We start from the raw sequence: 20,706 nt of genomic DNA on the forward strand, positions 1-20,706 counted from the left end.
ACAAAACTTTCTCCAATCATCAGCAATTCGGGTAAAAAAGCAGGCAGCAGGCAGTTTCACCGTGTGTGGTTTTACTTTATATGCGTTGTTGTTTTGTGACTACCTATGTAAGCCACATAAGAGACAGAGATTCTTGTGTGGTTTTAAGTTATAGTGCCTTTTTTGTAATTCAACACCAAAAATAGCAATTTGTCCCTAACGGCAATGCTCAATGTAAGAAACAAAGCAAAAAGGCCACAGTTATAACTTGTTAAATAGCTTTTGTTTTGTAACAGGTGGTAAACTCTTAGTGCCATGCTCTAGTAAACTGCATTATGTCAGTTTTTGCATGATTGCTTTCCTTTGTTTTGTTTCTTGATTCTATTTCTGAGCATCTGTTGCGACCAATTCCTTTGTGATCATTACAAACATTCATTTAACCTCACATTCATTCTTTTCTCCTAACATATGTGTTGCCATATTAGCGTTTAAAAGCTCTTGTTGACTTTGTACTTCAGGGTGCAGCCATTGAGGATGGCAGGCTGAAACGTGGCGATCAGATAATTGCTGTTAATGGACACTGCCTGGAAGGTGTGACCCACGCTGAAGCTGTGGACATTCTGAAAAAGACCAAAGGAACTGTCGTCCTCACCGTGCTCTCATGAGACAACTGCCCACTGTACCTCAAGTTAATGACATCTTCCTAAAACAGCTCTGGAGGGCTGTGGTTGTTTCCTATAAAGCTGTAGAGTGATTCTCCTCTTGTAGAGGGCACTCTACATGTCAAAACAATACATATAATTATAAGAAGAGTCTTTATTTTAAGTCTAAATTAAATTGCATTTAATTTGTGAACTCTACCTCCAACTGCAAACACAGCTTTGTTGTATTTACACTCAGTATTTAAAAATATAGCAGAGCATGTCCAGTTAAATCCAGTTAAGGAGCCGGGTATTGGGTTCGCCAAGGCCTCCATCTTGGGCTTTGGGGATTGGATGCCTGAGTCCAGTCTGAGTCCCTTCAGAATGACCACTAAGCTCAGTCATTCTGGAGGGACTCAGAGTAGAGATGCTACTCCTCCAGCCCAGAAGGCCTAGAATGCCATCTAGGTGGGGCTTTTTGTGGCACGTCTAACTGGCAGGAGACCCCCAGGGTGGACGCAGGACACACTAGAGAGATTTTATGCCTCAGGTGGCTTAGGAAAGCCCCAGCAAGAGCTGGAGAAGGAAATAGCTGAGGAGCACCTGAGACCCTGACCCAGATGAGTGGAAGAAAATGGTTGGATGGATAGTTTAGCATTGTTGTGCATTATTTTTCATGTAAACACACTCATCAATACGTTACATGTTCATACTGATATATATAATTGAAGCCTCAATTGACGGCAGCCTAGTGCTGGATTTTGATTATTACTTTAACAAACAAACAACTCCCAAGACTCAAAATATGCCAACTGCTTCTGCCAATCTTTTGTATGGCAATAGGATGTCTGCTTTGAAAGACTGTTGTACTTTTCTTTTCATTGTTGTGTTCGAATAATTAAAAATGTGTCATGATTTCATGAATATTGAATGTCTTAAGTGGCATGTTGATAATTAGCAATGATAACCACCTTATGTTAAACGGGACAGAGAATAGGAAAAAATGCATTTTGCTGCATCTGTTAGAAGCAGCTGCTGAGTATCGACTGTTATTTACCAGTGTAGTATTAATCAGTGTTTTCATAGTCTTCAACTTTAGCAGCTGTTTTTTTTTAGGACTTGATTTTTGATGTTAATAGTTCAGTGTGAAATTAGACACCGTCTCCGTTTTATATAAATTTATTTACCTGACTTCACACGGCTGTGATACTTATGTTTTTGTCGCTGTAATTAATTTCATTAATATAAGAAGTCACTTCACACTTACACACATGGATGCACACACTCGTTTTCATATCTTAGTGAGGACATCTAATTGACATAATGTTTTCCCCAGCTGCTTACCCTAACCCTTACCATCATTTGTATTTGTCCTCACAAAGATATATAAACATGGTGCACACGCACTGGTATTGTGTAACCAAATGTTCTGTAAGTGATCTTATTAAATGTTATTTGTTAAAATTTTGTATCCAAAACCTTTTGAAGTTCAGGACCTTGTGTTTCTGTTTTTCTTACCTTCTGATTTATCTCCGGATGCAATGTGTCAGTGAAAGAGACGTTTTATGTTATGAGGGGTTTTTTTCATCTTTTTTATTAATGAATATCAACAAGTTATATTTTGTGATTTCTCTCACCGAGTAGGATAAACCTTTTTTTCTTTTTTTTTTCAGTTTTCAAATTTCACACATGCACACCACTCACCAGTATCTGAGAAAAGCTCTGAACTGTTTAACAAGGACAACTGAGCTGAAAGTCACATTTTTAATGGATAGAAGAAGCAAGAGTCTTCTTTTCTTTTTTCTTTATTTTATGTTATTTTTTTGCATATTTTTTGCATGTTTCCAAACCAGTGAACTGAATTTCGCCTTGGAGGTGTTTTCCTGTAGCGGTTATGCTGTATGTCTTTATCCCTCTCTCGCACTTTTTCTCCACCTTTGTCTGCCATGAGTACGTATGCGGCATCACTCACGTTTAGTCAAGGTGACAGGATGAAGTGCGTGTCGTGCTTGGAATGACAGGCAGCTCTGAATTACGGAGGAGTCGTGCGGAGAGGAGAGAAGAAGGGGGATGAGCTAGATTAGAGAAAAGGCAACATTTTATAGAAGGCGGAGAAGATCAGTCTAAAGTTTGGACAAAGACGTTTTAAACCTGAGGTCCGACAATCACAGAGGAAGAGGAAACCTGTGACTTTTTTTAAAGGAAAATCCTCAGTACTTTCACTTTAATTACCAGAGTTACTGGTGACAACTTGATAAACAATACATTTGCACACAAATGTCTCATTTAGGAAATAGGAGGTATCTAGGGAGATCCTGTCTGGAGCCTCGGCATTAATCAAAGCCATCTGTTCACATTGCAAGCTTTATTGAAACCCAGCCATCGCGGTCTGCTTTATCCTTCTCCAGATGAACAATTGCTTCCCTGCTGGCCCAAGGAGAAATGGAGAAACGGTGTAATGCTTTTTTTTCCTTTTTTTTTTGCATTTCACTTGGATCTTTGCTATAATATAAGAATGATAAACATCATATTTGGTATTTTTTTCACATCCACAAACATTTGACCCCTGTGGATTTCCAGTTTCATACAAATAACTGACAGGGAAGCAGATGAAATTACATCTATTTTTTCTTCTTTTTTCTTTAAGAGGAAGCAAAAGGACTTATCTGCCGTTTTTGTTGTTGTTGTTGTTGTTTTTCAAAACCAGCCTCAAATTTCATGACAAACATTTTTAAGGGGAAGAGCTCCAGCCACAGGGAACAGGACTTTTTTTCCTACCCTTAGTCATACACCATGTAGCACAGTAACTTCTTTGGCTGCAGAAACTGCTATGCATTTTTTCTGCAGATGACTTTCATGAGAGCATGCTTGAAAGGCACTAATGAGCCTCTCTCTCTGGAGGATAGCAGTGGCCAAATGATTGTTCTATGTGTGACTGTCACATCGATCCATATTCATAAACATAGGGGACCGTGTCTTTTTGCTGTCAGTGTAACCTGGTGATACAGAAAGTACAGCCAACGGGTCCAAAAAGTCTTCTTCTCCATCCTTTCCCATGAGGTCCTTTTTCAAGATATCAGCATGCACTGCAAAAATATCCTTTGAAATTCACTCCAGTCAGTGCTGAGTGTTAAAATCTTGATTCCCATAAAGCAAAATGTCCCAAAATATCCCAAAAGGAAGAGTTAGGTGCCACTAAGTCCACGTCATTCCCATTAAATGAGCGAATGAGCAGGGCTGAGTTGGCATTTGGCACACAGACACAAAAAAGCGTGCACGGTGGTGTGGCTTATATTCAGTGACATAGCCTAGCAAGAAATAGTTAGACCCAATCATGAAACAGCAGGCAAACACTGGATGACGTCATCCGATTATGAGTTTGAAAACCGACCGAACAATGCTAATTAATTAATTAGTTAGTTAATTTTACATACGGATGTTAAAATACAAGGGTTTCCTCTACATATCATATCTACACACACCTGTACTACAGAAAGAAAGTAAATTTCAAGTGATGAAAGTTCCGTAGTCTACTGTGTAGTTTTTACAGAAATCTTTTTAACGCTTATTCAATAAACCACTGAATTTCTCACGGTTCACAAAAGCTTATTTCTGAAAAATTTTTAGATACTCTGAATAAAAAAAACATGTCCGTTTTTAAATGTCCGTTGATCACCCTCGGCTTAAAAATCTTCAAATTTGGGGACACTGTGGTTAAGTAAGTGTTTGTTTTGGGATGGGGAGTTTCTGCTGAAAATGCAGCTTCACATCAAAAAGATCAGACAGCATCTCCACCCTCCACCTCCATGACGCCCTTGCTGTAGGTACGAGCTTGAAGACTTGCTGTAAGCCTCCAAAGTTGCAACGTAGGATCATAAATTGTGCATACTGTGCGCCTTCGTGGTAATTAGGCATGCAGTGACAGGTGGCCGCCTTTTGTGACAGACAGGACAGGATTATTTATTTATTCAAGGCAAACGATATTATGTATGTAAAACTATCACACACACCCAAAAAAGCCACAGTTATAAAAATTAAAAGTAATAAATCTGCGCCAAAAGGGCAAACTAGTCTTACAACTCGAGGGTACTCGACCGCTGCTTTGTTTTTTTTAATAGCTTATAGGTGTGGACAGTGTAGCAGTTTTATGGTGTCATGGAGATTTAAAATTCCACGGTGCGCTTAAAGTCATATTAAGTTTTGTCTTTGATATTCCCTACATGCAGTTTAAAAAATTAGGATACGAGTGTAAATGAAGAAAAAAAAAAACCGATTTCCTCCTTTCGCAGTAATCCTTTAGATCCACTTGAGGGCGGTACATCTGCTGTTTTGAACACATGGAAATTTGCATGGGCTTGATTTGAGAAGTAACATTACTCTAAGTGGTGTGATTTGCCAGTTGGCCTGAGGCTTGAGACAAGCAAATTTATGCCTGCGGCAAAAAAGGCCTGTGGTGTTTTCATAAAATACTGCTTGTTCACACAAAAACAGAGTGAGTTAAAAGTTTAAAAAAATGAAAAGGAATAGAAGCATATTCCTATAGAAAGACATCATTTCATCTGCACGGATAAACTTATATTTGTCAGCTGAAAATGGGCAGCGAGGTGGAGTCACTAAATAGTGTAGCTCTGACATGTAGCTTTGGAAGGTTCAGTCCCAGTAGCTGCTCCTATGCTTGCTGTGTACTTATCTGAGCACTGGATATCAGCTCTTGCAGTTATTATAATCTTGGCTGCAGTCTGAAAATCTACTGGATGTGCTCAACAAAAGATCCGCCAGACCCTCTCTGCTTTTCAATTCATAAATGCAGACACACAATTATGCCTGGGCTCAAAACCAGTTCACCTTTATTAGAAGAAATGGAGGAATAATTAAAAAAAGGAAAACAAGGCAAATTTATGTATGTAAATGTTGGGTCCTCTCAAGATGATCAAAAATGTTAGACAACGGACTGTGATTTGTCCAGCCTGCGGTCTTCCTCTGAGTAGCGTCGGTAAATTTCTGCCAACAGCGGCTCCAGGGCCTCGGCAGAGCTGTAAGAGTGAGAACGCATGGCGCAGGCTATGACGATACCAACCACCACCACAACCAGCACTGCAGCAATAACGGCTACGCTGATGATCTCAGAGAGAGTGAAGGTACGAGCTATGAGGGAAAAGAGCGGACGGTTATGAGCAATTCCTGGATTTTGTGGATCTGCACATGCTTACACGTTCTCTGCTTCTCACCCGGCCACTGGACCTCATATGAGTATCCCAGGTTTTCTGGGGCAGGCACAAACATCTCAGCATTGGTGACAGGCGGCCAGAAAGGAACCATGTTGAACCTGCGGTTGTGTCCAATGGGAGCGTTCTCATCGGGGTAAACAGTGTCACCTGAGAGAGTGAAGAATATGTCAATCCATCCATTCATTCTCCAAAGTGAATTTTGTTGTTTGAATATTCGCAAAGGTGTACCCGGTTGATGCCTGCGGAGCCACTCGTCAAAGACTGCATCGGTAAAGGTGTGAAGCAAGACAAAGATGGGATCATTGGGTAACAGGTGAGTCTGTCCACCCGTCCCGTTGAGGAAGAGGTGGGCCAGATTGTGAAGACTGCGGATCACTGGGTCGTACATCCCCTGGGGGGCGCTGTAGCCTTGAAATTATGGAACAAAAAAGGAGAGAAAAAAGGAAAACGTTTAATGAAGACTCTGATTGACCAAAATTAGGAACAACAAATGTTGTGTTGGAGCTAACCATATGTGCATGTGGGTGGAGGATTGAGTGAGTGTTTTTCTGGCTTTGTGTTTCATCTATACACTCACACAGTATTCAGCAGCTTTATTTTCTGAGCTGAGCCCAAGTGAAACTGAATATTTCCTTGGATTGGGTTGATGGGAGAATGCTAAATCTCAACTACTGCTTTGGCTCTAACCTATGAGTCATGTTGAATGTGGATCACCTTCGATGGTGTTCCTGAAGCTCTCGGAGGAGGTGGAGTAGTAAGGAGGGGTATCAAAGGTGTTGATCTCCAGACAGTCCAGCACATCTTTGGGCTCCGGCAGCCTCTGCACCATGGGCCGCGCCACGTTGCCTGCTGGGTTCCTCCTGATGGGACTGCTCTCTGTGCCTTGGAGATGAAGAAAGGACTCAATAAAACTAGGTTGAGTGAAATATAATTAGTTTAAAATAATAAAGATAACTTCTGATTACTGGCACACTAAGACCTAAGATCAGGCACAAGCCAGAGGTCCCTACAGATATGGATTGATTGAAAATGTATTATTTAACCACCTTCTAACTCTGTGTGGGAGACTCTACTAGTTTGATCAGCCTTAAACATGACAGGATGGCAGTTTTCTTTTTTAATTATTCAATAAAAGTCAACAGTAGTGAGTGGGAGCTTTGTGACTGAACAGAAGTTTTTTTTTTTCTTTTTTTGTCTCTCTTGCATGTATGATGTCTTTCTCTTTTTTCAGGCTTTCTCTCCTACACACAAGCACATAAACAGAAGGCTATAACCGAGTTGTCTGTCTGTTTGAAGATTATTCCCTCAGATCAAAGGAACCAGTAGACTGTTAGATTCCTGTCTTCAACAAGCGCATGCACAAATGAGGCAACCCCCTTAACCCAGTTAAGGAGATGTTGCTTGTTGACGCAGGAAATACCAGGCCTGTCATGACTCTCTGGGGGGAATAACAAGATAGATCACTCACATGTTGGCCACTCACGTGTTCAACCTGTTACCAAACACTTTTTTTTCTTATGACCTCTTTTTATAAGTTTGTTGTTGAGGCTCCACGGGGAAAGATGATTGCCTATTCCGAATGAAAACCAAATCCTTTATAAATTAGGTGCATTTGAACACTGAAAGAAAGGTAGTGAATTAGGCTTGTAATCTGGTGCCAGTACGGAATGAGAGCCAATCCCTGCAAATCTGATCACCTAAAGTCTAGGTTACGCAGCGTTATCTTAATACTGAATAACAATTCTCTTATTCTAGGTTAAATCTTGTGACCAATCAGGAATTAACACTGAAAAACTAGGCTGATTGAATAAAAACAAAAAAATCTTTCAAACCGCAGTATTTAGAGATGCAGTGTGTAGTACTCCAGTTACACACGGCAACAGAGAAGGCGATGTTTAACAACTAGAGCAGTTTCAAACAAACTGAAGTAATAGCGAGCAATATCGAATTTAGCACAACAGCTGTGAGCTATTATTTATAGCAGCCTATGTTCTACATGCTCTCTTTATGAGCTCTTTGCCCTCTTTTCTGATGCAGCTGAGACGATGCTGTATGTCAGCAGCGCTCGGCTGCACGGCGAGGTATAGTGTGTGTTTCCGTGACTGTCTTTACTGTTGCAGATGGTGCCCAGAGTGTCGTAGTCATCCACACTCTCGCAGATGACCCTCCACTGTGAGAACACAGAGTTGGGGCTGATGGAGCTCATATCAAATGTGCTCCTGGCTCCCAGCAGGTCATCTGTGCAGATGTCGCATTCGCTGCCTCCAATGGCGAAGTTCCAGTAGGGCAGGGCAAAGGTGGGGTTGCCCAGCATGTCCTGTGAAGATCGAACAGGGGAAGGAGGCAGGTGTTCAGGGAAGGACTGTCTGTAAACAAACTGCTTTCTTGAATTGTTTATTAGAAAAATATGCAGGTTGGTCCTTTTTCTTTTTGTCCTTTATGCGCCCTATTTTTTTGTCCCCTTCCTATATATTCCTGCTTTTGTTTTGCCTTTTTTATTTCCTCCTTGCATTAACCCATTCTCCTTCCGGCTAGCTTTTCACTCGGTGTCAGATCTTTTATTTTTCCATCACCACTCCTCCTATCCTAACCTCCTCATCCATTTCTTTATCAGCCCAGAAGCTTGCTGTCTCTCCTCTTTTCCACTACCACCCCTCTTTCTCCCTGCCTTCTCTCTGCTCACCTGCATGTCTCTCTCCAGTTGCAGCAGATGAAAACGATGCCAGGTGACAAAACCTGGGCCCTCGTGGGAGAAGTCTACACCTCCAAAGCTGGTCTGGCCTGGCCCCAGGTACGTCTTACTGACAGAGTAGTAGTGACTCCAAACAAAGTAATTATAAATGGTGATGTTCTCAAACTGTGGGGTGTTGCCATCAGGCCCAAACAACTCCTGGTACCTAAAGATAAAGGGTGAATGTCACGTTGTATTTTTTCCTCCACATTGCCCTGCCTGAATCCTCCAAATTCACCCTGATTGATTTGAAGTAAGAGAATGCGTGGCCTTAGATGAACTATGCATGTGTTAAATGCTCTGCTGTTGCATAAAGCTTTGTAATCTTAGTAGCTCTACAAAGTGTTTTTCACAATTTTGTTTTCACTGATCCATTCAAACACGGCTTCAGAACTTGGGGATGGTACTGGTGAATAACTCACTAATGGATATATAGATATTAATACATATTTTATTCTCTGTAGCTGCAATGCATTATGTGGCATGTAACTAAGAATCTTGAGCATGACCATTAATAACAAGGGGAATTTTAATTGTCTGATCCAGAGGTTAAGAGATTTTCTTTGAGCTGCAGTCAAGAATGGTTTCAAAAATTAACCAATTGCAGTCCTCAGCTGATTTAGAAGGAGGTTATTCACAGATTCAGAAGACTGTAATTCCCTTTACTCGTGCCAAAAGTGATCATTTGCTCAACTTTCTACAGCTTTTAAAGAAAGCTGCCATGAGAAATCCTCTGATTTTACAAATAATTTCAAAAACACAGCATGTGGCTCAGCCACAGATACTGCACATATATTTCTTTCAACCGACTCAGCTGAGTCTGAGCGTGCAGGTCCTTGGGCAAAACATACTGTGTTTAGAATCACTGTTGACCAGAGAATTACAAGGTAAAAATCAACCCTTTAAAATCATCTAATTGTATTCAGCTTGATTATCATGTTATTTTTTCAATATACCGTCTTGTACAGATGATGAGGTCAGGGTGGACAGTCCTCTTAGCTTGATCCAGAGCATTTACAAACGCCTGCTTCTCAGCTGTGCTCATCTGGATGATGTTTCTCCTTACTGGGGAGAAGTTAATGGGGTGAAGAGAGAGAATGAAGTGTTGTTAAAGTGTGGGGGAAACGAAGGAAGAGTAGAGAAAAGAAAGTGCTATTAAAAATTAACACTTTTTTCCTGCTCCTAGCAATAAATGCTGCCTTCATTCCCCAGGCTGATGTAGACCTGTGAAATCTTGAAGGACACGGTAGAAGATAGAAATTTTAAGTCGTCGTGAATTTTTAGGTCGTAAAAAAGCATCTGCTCTCTTACCCACAGAGATCCTCTGATCACAGTTTGGTCCAGTTAGCCCGTGTCTGCATCGCCCACAGTTGTAGCCGGTGAAATTCCCATTACATCGGCAAGTGCGATTGAAGAATCTCAGCGGCCACCTCTCTCTGTCATCGCGCCCGGCATAAGGGTACTGAGGTCCATGGCGCCGACTGTCAGCCTCAATGGTCACACACTGGCCTCTTCCTGTGCTGGAGCCACACTCGTCTCCTGCTACCCCTGCAGGGGATGGGCAGCACTGGCCGCTCTGCAGCCCCTCAGGAGTGACACACTGCCTCGGGAACTGGGCCAAGGTGAGCGTGGCACACAAGGTCCCCACCAAACCCACACTCCACAAGCTGATAAAGTAGAGAATGAGGTGAAGTAAGGAGTTTTTTAGGGCCATGCAGTAATTTAGATGTGAGAACAAGGTTGGAACAAAGTGCGTGGAAATCTTTTACATGTTGAGAATTGCTGTTATACAGGCCTCCTTCTTTTTGAAAGGACTTGTCTTGTTCACGGTTGTGAAGGACCAGTGACCGTCCCAGAACACATTTAGCAAGATGAAGATTAAAAAAAAAACATCCCCACATACACGCCACATCCACTGAAATTAAGCTCTAGAACAACTTACTCAGTACGTGTTCTCTTGTTAAAGCCAATTGTCTTAACATTATTCCAAAACTTCAGTTCTTACACATCCCTGCAGGCAGCACAAGTCATTATTTATAATTCACAAAGCCATTAGCTTTCAACTCTTACAAGTTCAGAAATGCTTTCAACAATAGACAGCAGGCAATGATTTGCTTGAACCTTTTTTCTTTTTTCTTCCTTTTTTTTGCAGTTAGATTTGCATGCCTTTTGTGCCTTTTGAAGTTTGTTGATTAGAAATGAATGAAGGAGTGGCTAATAATTTGTAATTATTATGAGCAATTATTTAACAACAAAACAGCACCTAAGAAATGTTACCAATATAAAAGGGGGAATAGCTCCACATGTTTGAGCATATTACAAATATTTGAATGCACGACTTAACTAGTCGGCATCACCTGCTGGGTTCTGTGAAAATCTGCTCTGTAACATCATATGAGACAAAACTTCACTTCATCTGCAAAGATGTAGCGCATTAGTCCAATATGCACTTTTAATTTGTAAAGGCGCTAAAGCAGTCAGTCATACCGCCGAGTTGTATGACTTTTTGGATTCTACAGTTCATTTGGTGAAAAAGGAATCAGTATCATTTGTTCCCCTACCTCTGACTGTACATGCTGCTCCTCTGTTTGCAGAACTGAAGTCCCCCCCAAGAATCAGCCCGTTGCCCTTCTCTGTCTTAAATAGCTATTGAGCACATGAGCAGGCCTTTGTGGAGCTTGTGCAAGGAGAAACACACACACACACACACACATACCGTACACACGTGTACACTTGAGGGTACTTGAGTTTTTTCAAAAACTCATTCATGAACCTTGTGATCATGGACCAAATGACGCCAGACTGTGGATACTCACACAAATATTTGATGACATTCATGCTGAAGTCTTACAAGAGAAAATTTCTGGGGTTTTAGCCAAGTTCTACATTTATGTAAATCATGTACGTAAGTAGAAGTTAGTTCCATAATTTTGTTTTGTTTTTGTTTGTTTTCACTTTGTTTCTGTACACTCCAAAAGACGATTTTCAAATTAAGCAATCAAGACGTGATTGAGTACAGACTGTTAGCTTTAATTCCAGCAGTTTTACAGTATTTTTACACTAGCACTTCAGGAGATGCAGCAAATTTTATGCACAGTCCCTCGTTTTCAAAGGCTTAAAAATAATTGGACAATTGACTGACAAGCGGTTTCATAGTGACACGAGGCCTGGTCGCTTGTTGTTATTTCATGATAAATGAAGCAAACATAATATCTGAAGTTGATTCAAAGTCCTAAGTTTGTATTTTTGTCACTTTTCTCTGTAGACAAGGAGGTACTTATCACTCTGAAAAAAATCTAAATAAATCTAACAGAGAGACAGCAAAAACTTTAGGAGTGGCCAAATCAACAATCTGGTGCATTCTAAAAAGGATTTCTGCATTTGCCAACACAGCTAACCCAAGAGGCCTGAAAGACCATGCATAAAGTGGATGATGACAGAATTATTTCAACTGTTAAGAAAAACAACTTAAAAAAATCTAACCAAGCTGGGAACACTCTCAAAATATTAGTGATATCATTGTTAACGTCTACAAACATGAAACGCAGAGGGTTTACAACAAGGTTCAAACCACCGGTTACACTCAAGAACATGAAGGTCAGATGAGTGTTTTTTAGAAATCCTCTGAAAGAGCCTGCACAGTTCTGAGAAAAAAAAGGTCAGATGATAAACTTGCAGAAGAATGACGGGAAGAGAAAATTATGATAGGGGCAGGGTTGTGGTGTGTGGTGGCCAGTGGAACCCGGCACTGGAGTTTATGGATCTAGTTGCTTCTTTGGACACTTAATTTTGTTCTACTCAAAGCAAAACTTATAATACACAAGTCAAGACTGACGCAGAATAAAAAACAAATCCATTTTTTAAAAATCGTTTTACATTTTAAAGACTTTTCAGATGAGGCACTTCATGCTGCAGCCAGCATTCTCAGACTTCAGACTTGCTGATAAAATGGGATGATTGCTCGTGGCAGTTCAGCAGCTTTGTACAGCATGAGCGATGTGGCCACTTTGAAAACCATTGCTCAACAATTCCAGTGCAGCCTAAAGTGTTTATAGACATCAAACTACTAGACAGCAGTAGATACATAAAAGGTTTATCACATTTGCACACTTGCACATGTACACAGTATTTTCAAACACACGTTTCTCTGTTCACTCAGTCACACAGTCATATATGCCAAAATCCAAAATTGTTAGGCTTTTTTTTATTTTATTTACACATGCAAAAACACAAATAAAGTCATATGCACTAAGTGTAAGATGATTATACAGTAGTTAATACACTTGGGAATGTGAGACAGTCACTACTGGGTTTGGTTAGGATATGAAATTTTTGTGCTCACTGAGCTTAATTTAGATATAGCATGAATGAGGAAACAGTTGGACCCCCTAGAGAAAGGAAGTCCTGAGGTCTTGTGAGGAATTTGGTCCTGGTCCAATATTGGCCCACTCATCTGTAGAGCTGGGTGGGAGGTCTGACATAGCTATTGCATGCTCATCTCCTTGCTGGTCATTTATTTTGGCCAGGGTTGAAGCCATATTAGCTGGGTCAACTGCAGCCATCCTGGTGGAAAGGACAAAAGAGCAGTTGGCAGTGATTAGACCAGTTGAAACAGGAAAAAAGGAGAAAATATACAGCCGTCTGATAACAGGAACAACTCACATTGTTGTACAATGGTATAATATTAGGTTAGTGCTAGCAGGAAAATGGGATAAATTTCACACAAATGAGAAAATCTATTTTGCTTCACGCAAAAACAAAGACAGGCACCTTTCAAGCGATGAAATCGGAACACACTTTCAAATGGCTTGTTCGTAATGGTTGTCAAACTGCTGTTAAGTATGCCGCTCTAAGCGAATGCTAATATTCTCACTGGAAGGTCTGTTTATTTAATGATTTCCACACCAGATGGAGAAGCTTACAAACTGTGCTGAAATGAGATACCTGGGAGCTAATGACACACCTAGATACAAACAGATCACTTGACATTATTGAATAATTGCAGGGGATACCGTCCTGGCTGAAATTTTTAATACGTCCTAGTAGACTACCCCTCAAGGGCAACAATGCGGCTGTCCTAAGAGCATTTCCATTATGTTGCCTGGGTGCTGAATATTTGCACGTTACCCAGAATGCCTGATGAGTTTAATGTTCACACAGCTGCTTTGGGTTTTGTGTTGGGCTCGGGTGAGGTTTACGTTGGTTATTGTCAAATGGATATTAAGACATTTCTGTCCTCTTGTCTCTGACTTTCAAGGTGATGTGCATCATGCATTCAAGTGTGGCAGGCAAACATTCAATATGGATGGGAAGACTTAATAAGAGAGTGGGGCCTGTTAGGCCGAAATAGCTAGGCTAAAGGTGATCGTGTTGAAACTACCAGTCACTCAGATAGGAGCTGGATTTGGGTTACAGTTTAAAGCTCACTGAAAAATAATTTTAGAGCACTGTGGAGTTTTTTGTTTGTTTGTTTTTGTTTTTTGTTGAGCTGTTTGCTTGAAGTTCCAAGGATAATGAAGTACGATCTTTTTTCTGCGGCTATGATTTCAGCCAAGCACCCACTGAATTGTGCGTCAAAGACAGATGCCGTCCTTTCAAGTGAAACCTCATGGACACCAAGTTCAATGCAATACCAAAGACTTTGTCCCAGCATCTTTTGTTCAGGTACAGTTGTTTACAGCCACCTTGACTCTTGAAATACTTTTTTGGGGGGAAACATTTATTGCTAAAGAGTTTAAAAACCAAAAAAGTATTTAAAAAGCAAATTTTGTTTTCTATTAACAGGAATTTAGGTTCTTCTGATGACGACTGGATTGTCACTGCTGCTGCAAAGTCTCTTAACAAGGACACATTTCAAAATTACTGTGTCGACTGTTTAATAATTCAGTGTTGCTTTGTTATTGTCTGTGCAAGGCAGGCATCACATTTCTACTTGTGTCTTATACACATTCACTCGCTGAAGCAACACACAAATACACAGACTCTCAATCTCTAAAATCTCTGAATTTTTAGTATTTTTTGTTTACAGTTGATTGTCACCACATGCATATTTTTCACATGGTCTCTCACTGCAAGCACACAACTGTAGCTTAATTACTGAGCCAAGCCCACCGGTCTGATTAGCAAAAGCAGTGGTATTAGCCAGTAATGCTCTTGGTTCACAGGACTCACATTCTCATGTGACATTTTGAGCAGAATCCCGGGGCTATTACACTATAAAAGCGCCAAGAGGGAATCAGCTGAGAAGCACACAACTGGTGGCTCCTGACCTCCTATGCAGGTCAGTACATGATATTTAGGCAGGTCACAATGGAAAAGTAAGTAAGTGTAGCTGAGGAAAGAAATCAGTGAAATCTTGTATCTTGTAATCTGTGATGAAGCCTAGCGAAGGCTGCCAATAAAATTTAAGCTTTGTTGCATTCGATTATTTTTAAAGTTTAAAGTTAAGATTCCATTTTAATTCCGCATCTGTGAAGGTTGTTTGCACCTTCTGCTTGCTTGTCAGTCCTAAAATAGTTTAAGAGATGTCACTTTGTATAAATGCACAGCTCAAAAAAGTTAAGGGATCACTTAATGCATGCCATGTCCATGGAGTCTGGTCAGTAGCCCACTGGAGATCATTTTGTAGGGCTCTTGCAGTGGTCCTATCATGCAAAAGAGCTGATACCAGTCATGCTACTGGGTCGAAGCCCTGCAAAGCTGTTCTTGTGTAATGGTCAGTATCTCTTTCTCAGTTCTGAGACTGTACAGGGAGACACAGTGAACCTTCTTATGGTGGAAAGCATGGATGTGTCCTGAATTGACTGCTGGTACTGTCTCATGTTACTAGCAGTAACAAGGACACTAACAAATAGAAAAACTAGGAAAAAGGGAGGAGGGAGGGATAAGAAAACCATTCTGTTTTTAGGGAGTCTTGTTATTGCCTCTGCAGTACGCCTGTTGTCATTTTCATTTGCACCAAAGCAAGTGAATTGGATTCACAATGGTTTATGATTTCTAACAAGACAGATTGATGTCCCTGAAGTTTAACTGGCTCTGTGTTATACTGTGAAAAGGAAGCATTACCTTAATTTTCTTTTGAGCAGTGTAAGAAAAAATAAAAAGGTTGGGAAGAGAGAAAAAGGCCAGGCTTAAAGAAGAATGTGAACACTGTATATTAAATGTTTTGAATGCGACTTTGCAGTCAGCAGATCTCAAGTCAAATAAACACCTGTGGAAGATTGTGTGTTAGGTTGTGTTAGATTGCAAAATGACACAATTCTGGCAGCATTTTATGACTCTTAATGTTGTCCCTTTCCTTTATTTTTGCAGATACTCTCATGTGTGCTGTACGCATCTATAACACTGCAAGAAACACTGGTGAGAACATACTGTTGAGGGTCACCATTGCCCGCAGGCAGTGTATCATCACTGTAGTCATCTCCTGTAGTTGCCTCTGGTTCAACACACTCTTCCTCACATGCACGCTGTCGGGGCAGGCTGCTGCACGCACACAAACACATAAACAATATCCCTTTATCACTATTATTGCTCTTCTTGCTTACTCTTGACCTTCTACAAATTAACTGCACGTTGCAATGAGTCATGTAGAGAAATAAAAAAGTAGCCAAGTATATAACTGAAGCAAGACCATTCTCTTTTGTGAACAGAGGAGGAAATTCTGACCCAACACTGGATACAGTGGTCTGATTTCATCATGTATCAGTGTTGAAATGTTACCTTGAGCTCAGGCAACATCTAAAGCAATCATGTGCCAGTTCTGCTCTGAGTCCCATCTGTGATTGTAGCACTTTTGTTGTTACAGGTAGCAATCAAATGGTTTGTTTCGGATATCAGAGAAAAAGAAGTGGAAGGTGGCTGACACTAGTGCAAATGCAACAAATGTTAGTTGCATTCACGTTCACAAAAGTAATTAAAAAAGGAGGGGAGTCTGCTTTACAAATACTGAGTCAGACAGATATTCATGCAATGGTATTGTACAAATTTGTGTTGTAAAAGAAATGTACTCTAAAATGAGGCTGTTTGATGTGTAGTCTAACCTAATCAAAGCATAATAATGGAAGGCAGGCTTTAAAGGAATACTGCTGGCCAGAGATTAACAAGAAAAGCATTTTTGCTAACAAGCAAAGATTAGAGCTGTAATTTTAGGAACTCAGGGGCTATAAAAGAACTGTTTTGAATCAATGTTCCTGTAGATCAAGTACACAGAAGCTGGTGCAACTTACTTGTTTTTGTGACTACGTTTGACGATATAGATAATGATGACAGCAGTCTGCAAAACCAGGAAAACTGCAGCAGTAACAGCTCCGATTTTCCATGGTTCCAAGCCTAATTCAGTTGATTCTAAACAGATACAATAAGGCAGAGAGAGATAAATTGCAGGGCAGAGCAGGTGGAAGCATTAGATTTAATACAAAGTTTGACATACTTGTGGCTGATGGGCAGCCACAAGTATGTCAAAGTGTCCAGCAAATGTACAAACAGGAAGCTCTTATATGGATATGTGCAGTCTAATTATACATGATGGTTTTTCATAGAAGAAAAGACCTTTTGTTTTTTGCCACCGCTACGTCATTTTAAACAATCTGCCAGTAAAATTGTGCCAGCCCAAACTGGCATGTGTCTAATGGCACTGGCTCCTACAAAAAATATGAAGCAAATACAAGAGGCAGAAAACAGCATGTTGTAGCCTGTGTGACAGGAGGGTCCAAACTTTCTGGTCTTCCCCCACCAGTTAGGGTATAGTTAGCCTGCACAATTGCTCAGTGGAATGGAAAAACATCAAGCTGGCCATCTGCATATTTTGCTGGCAGAATCATGATAATGATCTGTTTTCTTCTTCTTTATTCTGCCCAAGTTTTTAATGTGGAAAAAAACAAATCTCCTGTTGAATATTTCCCAAACTATTTATAGCCTAGGATGTGTTTCTAAAAGTGTTTGAGAACTACAGCAAATCTAATATATGACTTTTGGAGGGAAAAGTTACAGCTGCTATTGTAAGACTGCTGTAAAAACACACACACACACACACACACACACACACACACACACACACACACACACACACACACACACACACACACACACACACGCACACACGCACACACACACAGACAAAAAGGTGCAACAAAGCCTAGAGAGGTCAGTCCCAGGGCAAACGCAAAGATCACCAATCAATCTACCATGCATGTCTTTGGGCTATGTAAAATACATAGTTATCTATACTGTAAGTTTAGCTTTTACCTGGATCTTTAACTAGCTCATTGGTCTCCCCCAATGCCTCTCCTTCAGTCCTCGGGTGTTCGGCTAGATCATCATTCATAAAATTATCCAGTGTAGGATGGGCATCAGCTGGGTCATACAGGGAAAGGTCATTGGTCGGGGTGATGATCTCATTGCTGTTAAATTTCTCATCATCTAGGTTTCTTTCTTCAGTCTCCACATCAATGAGGAATAAATCCACAGTGGAAGCCTGGTTCTCAGAGCTCTGCAATATGGTGGTTTCAGCACCACCATCAGGTTCTGGGCCAGAGATCCCCACCACATCTAGAAGTGAGGTTTAGTATGTGACACACACATGAAAATGAAGAGTAGAGGCCTAGACTAAGGTTTTGTCAAGTGGAGCAGTGGAATGTAGAATAAAGTACAGATGTGCCATAGCTAAAAGACCCTGGTGGGTCGTGATTTGTATGCATTTGTAGCAGAAAGTGTCTTTTCTTTTTTGCATAGGTCTCAATGACCAATGACCGTAGAGGAATGGAGGATTAAACTGGTAAAGGATTCATGTTTGTATCAATGTACTCAGAGTAGAAATGTCAGATTTTCTGAGCAAACAGAGCAGGACTAGCCAGTGTTAAATATTCTTATTTACATTATAGGGGTTTTCGGACATAGTCCAGCCTTTTTTGTTGCACTAAAAGCTGTTATAGTCCTAATTTAAGGTCTTTAAGTATGTTATGATGCACACAATGCAATGCTCAACCAAATCTGCTGAGTCTTATGCAAATGCAATTTTAAAGACCATGGCAGTTTTAAGTTTTTGTGACCCAAATTATGAGCTGGTTCTAGATATTCTGCATTTCAGATATTTAACAGAGACAGATGAACTAAGATTAAAGTTAATATGACAGATAAAACTTACTCTGTCTAAAAGATGAAAGATTAAAGACTGAAACCTTATTTCTTAGTGTAGGTTACACTTCAGTTCCTGTGCATTTTCTACATTTTTGCAACTCTACCTCACCTTGATCCTTTTTTGTACTGTCAATTGAAGTCTCCGAAGCAAGCTGCTCCTCTTCTGCTTCTTCTTTTTGGCCATCTCTTTTATTCACGAGCACCACTGATTTCCTCTTGATCACACTCTCTCCATCTCTGTCATCTACTTTTGCTTCCCCCACAGTTGTACCTCCTAATTCTACCTCTACTGAAGCTCCTTCCTCCACTAAATGACCTTGTTCTTGTTTTTCTTCTGGTCCATCTGGCTCTTTAGCTATGTTTACATCTTCCTCCTCAAGTATTGGCTCTCTGACTGCAGTTTGTGTGGCTTCTATCTGATAATTGTCCAAAAGCAGCGCTATTGTCTCACCTGCTGTTTTGTCTAGCCAAGTTTCTTTCTTATCTCCTATTTGTTCCACATCAGCCTCTCCAAGATTGAGTTCAGGCTCTCTGTGTACTGCCACCTCCTCAACATCCAGAGTTTCCTTTGTCTCCTGTATTTCTGTTAGTGTTGCACCTTTTTCTTCTGAAAGCACAGCCTGATCTTTGTTGTCCTCCTGAACTTTTGCCATTACAGCTGAATCCTCTCCTGTCTCGTCTAAAGTGGCTCCAACTCCTTCTACAACCTCATCACTGAATTCAGTTCCTAGAGTCTCATCAATAACCCTCACAGTGTCTGCTTCTCTGACTCCAGTTTCTACACCTGCTGTGGTTTTCTCCACAGATCCAGCTGCTGTTTCATGCTCTTCCATGACAACTCCTCTATCAGTTACATCTTCAGATGCATCCACCCCTGCTTCATCCTGCTTCTCTTCAACACCAGCATCTTCTTCACTGATGCCCATATTTTCATCCTCCACTTTCTGCTCCAGCACTTCTGCCTCAAAGTCAGCTTCTTCCTCAGCTGCTTTCTGGACTGTGCCCGGATCCACTTTTGCATCACTCCCTCCATCCGCTTGTCCGAGAGCGACCTCCACCACCTTCTCCAGCAGTTGTTTCAGCACTTCCTCTGTCCTACGACCCTCCACTTGCTCTGAGGCTTCCTGCACAGCTTGCTGCACCTCCTTCAGGCTAGGAGGGGACAGTACTGCTGGTGCCACCCCTGCAGAGGTTAACTCTGGTTCCTGTGGTGAGGTCCGTCCATAGTGGGTGCCCTCAGTGGAGGACTGGATAGACGTCATCAGACCTAAGGACACAGTGAACAAACGGGAATATAGTACGTTTAATGACATTTAATTTTTTTTTTTGATAGTGATGAATATTGATAATTTAATATACCTAAGGACTAGTTACTACATCTTTGTATATAATATGCATGACATTTTCACATGTAATGAACATATAAAGTATATGTGGTAGCATTATCTCAGATTGCCAGTGAATCAAATCTAAACACATCTATTTATACTTGTTCCTTCACTTTGTCATACTATTATTTATTCATTTTGTAGATTATAGTTAATTAAACTAGTGGTTTGGAATCAGTAAGCAGTTGTGACTCATTCATCAGAACATCTCTGTATACATAATCACACCTATCTACTACCTCCCTACCTTGTATTATTAAAACCACTAGGAATCCTTTCAAAGCGCAGTACTCCATGTGTACTCCAAATGTGTACTCCAAAGCAATCACAGTAATTTCCAGGAAGATCCTTTTAATGTCTTTTGTTTCTAGAAATCTTGCTCAAAATGCCAAGTGTGAGTGTGTACACCATCACAAGACATACACTGAGACTCCGGATGGTTGGACTGCAAATACCCAAATGGAGTGTGATCCCAGCAGGTGACGAAGAAATGAGGGAGGGTGGAAAACAAACATTGCCATGTTAAATATTGTCACCTCAAGGTTTCTCTGTACCACCAGGTGTCCCTATGGTGTCGTTAGATGAAGTAGCACCGCAGCGCTAAA

At 40.7% G+C, this 20,706-nt stretch overlaps 3 protein-coding genes across 4 annotated transcripts in view; 1 reads left to right on the top strand and 2 right to left on the bottom strand.

Annotated features, from left to right (window-relative positions):
• The window catches only part of LOC146572699 (multiple PDZ domain protein), a 49,326-nt gene extending 45,186 nt beyond the window's left edge, over positions 1-4,140 (top strand). For both annotated transcript variants that reach the window (XM_085277010.1, XM_085277011.1), the window contains one exon: positions 498-4,140. In XM_085277010.1, coding sequence (XP_085133136.1) covers positions 498-644 — 147 coding nt within the window. In that variant the 3' untranslated portion in view covers positions 645-4,140. The remainder of the gene's footprint in view (positions 1-497) is intronic.
• Positions 4,141-5,428: 1,288 nt separating this feature from the next.
• tyrp1b (tyrosinase-related protein 1b) lies at positions 5,429-11,184 on the bottom strand. Its single transcript, XM_085277013.1, has 9 exons — positions 11,141-11,184; positions 9,891-10,246; positions 9,536-9,644; positions 8,532-8,745; positions 7,961-8,165; positions 6,563-6,730; positions 6,077-6,256; positions 5,849-5,995; positions 5,429-5,765 (listed from the first exon to the last, which is right to left on the bottom strand). Exons 1-9 carry the CDS (start codon positions 11,152-11,154, stop codon positions 5,560-5,562), a joined length of 1,599 nt encoding a protein of 532 aa, XP_085133139.1. The 5' UTR covers positions 11,155-11,184; the 3' UTR covers positions 5,429-5,559.
• Positions 11,185-11,665: 481 nt separating this feature from the next.
• On the bottom strand, positions 11,666-20,439 carry LOC146572701 (uncharacterized). Its single transcript, XM_085277021.1, has 6 exons — positions 20,349-20,439; positions 18,823-19,980; positions 17,823-18,125; positions 16,805-16,922; positions 15,951-16,061; positions 11,666-13,142 (listed from the first exon to the last, which is right to left on the bottom strand). Exons 1-6 carry the CDS (start codon positions 20,395-20,397, stop codon positions 12,968-12,970), a joined length of 1,914 nt encoding a protein of 637 aa, XP_085133147.1. The 5' UTR covers positions 20,398-20,439; the 3' UTR covers positions 11,666-12,967.
• Positions 20,440-20,706: the final 267 nt, after the last annotated feature.

The sequence above is a fragment of the Mchenga conophoros genome, linkage group LG6 (assembly GCF_057382185.1).
Source record: "Mchenga conophoros isolate Kocher_MC1m ecotype Shallow Benthic linkage group LG6, M_conophoros_male_GT1.1, whole genome shotgun sequence".
NCBI lineage: Eukaryota > Metazoa > Chordata > Actinopteri > Cichliformes > Cichlidae > Mchenga > Mchenga conophoros.

Bases quoted from the DNA above. Each gene is read 5' to 3' on its own strand.
- tyrp1b (XM_085277013.1), bottom strand. The intron at 9,645-9,890 runs GTAAGAGAGCAG...ACTTCTCCCCAG, and splicing joins TGATCAGAGGATCTCTGTGG to TAAGGAGAAACATCATCCAG. The intron at 5,766-5,848 runs GTGAGAAGCAGA...TTTCCCTCATAG, and splicing joins ATATGAGGTCCAGTGGCCGG to CTCGTACCTTCACTCTCTCT.
- LOC146572701 (XM_085277021.1), bottom strand. From the start codon at position 20,397: ATGGAGTACTGCGCTTTGAAAGGATTCCTAGTGGTTTTAATAATACAA. The intron at 19,981-20,348 runs GTAGGGAGGTAG...CTGTGTCCTTAG, and splicing joins AGTGGTTTTAATAATACAAG to GTCTGATGACGTCTATCCAG. The intron at 16,062-16,804 runs GTAAGTTGCACC...GTGTGCGTGCAG, and splicing joins AAACGTAGTCACAAAAACAA to CAGCCTGCCCCGACAGCGTG.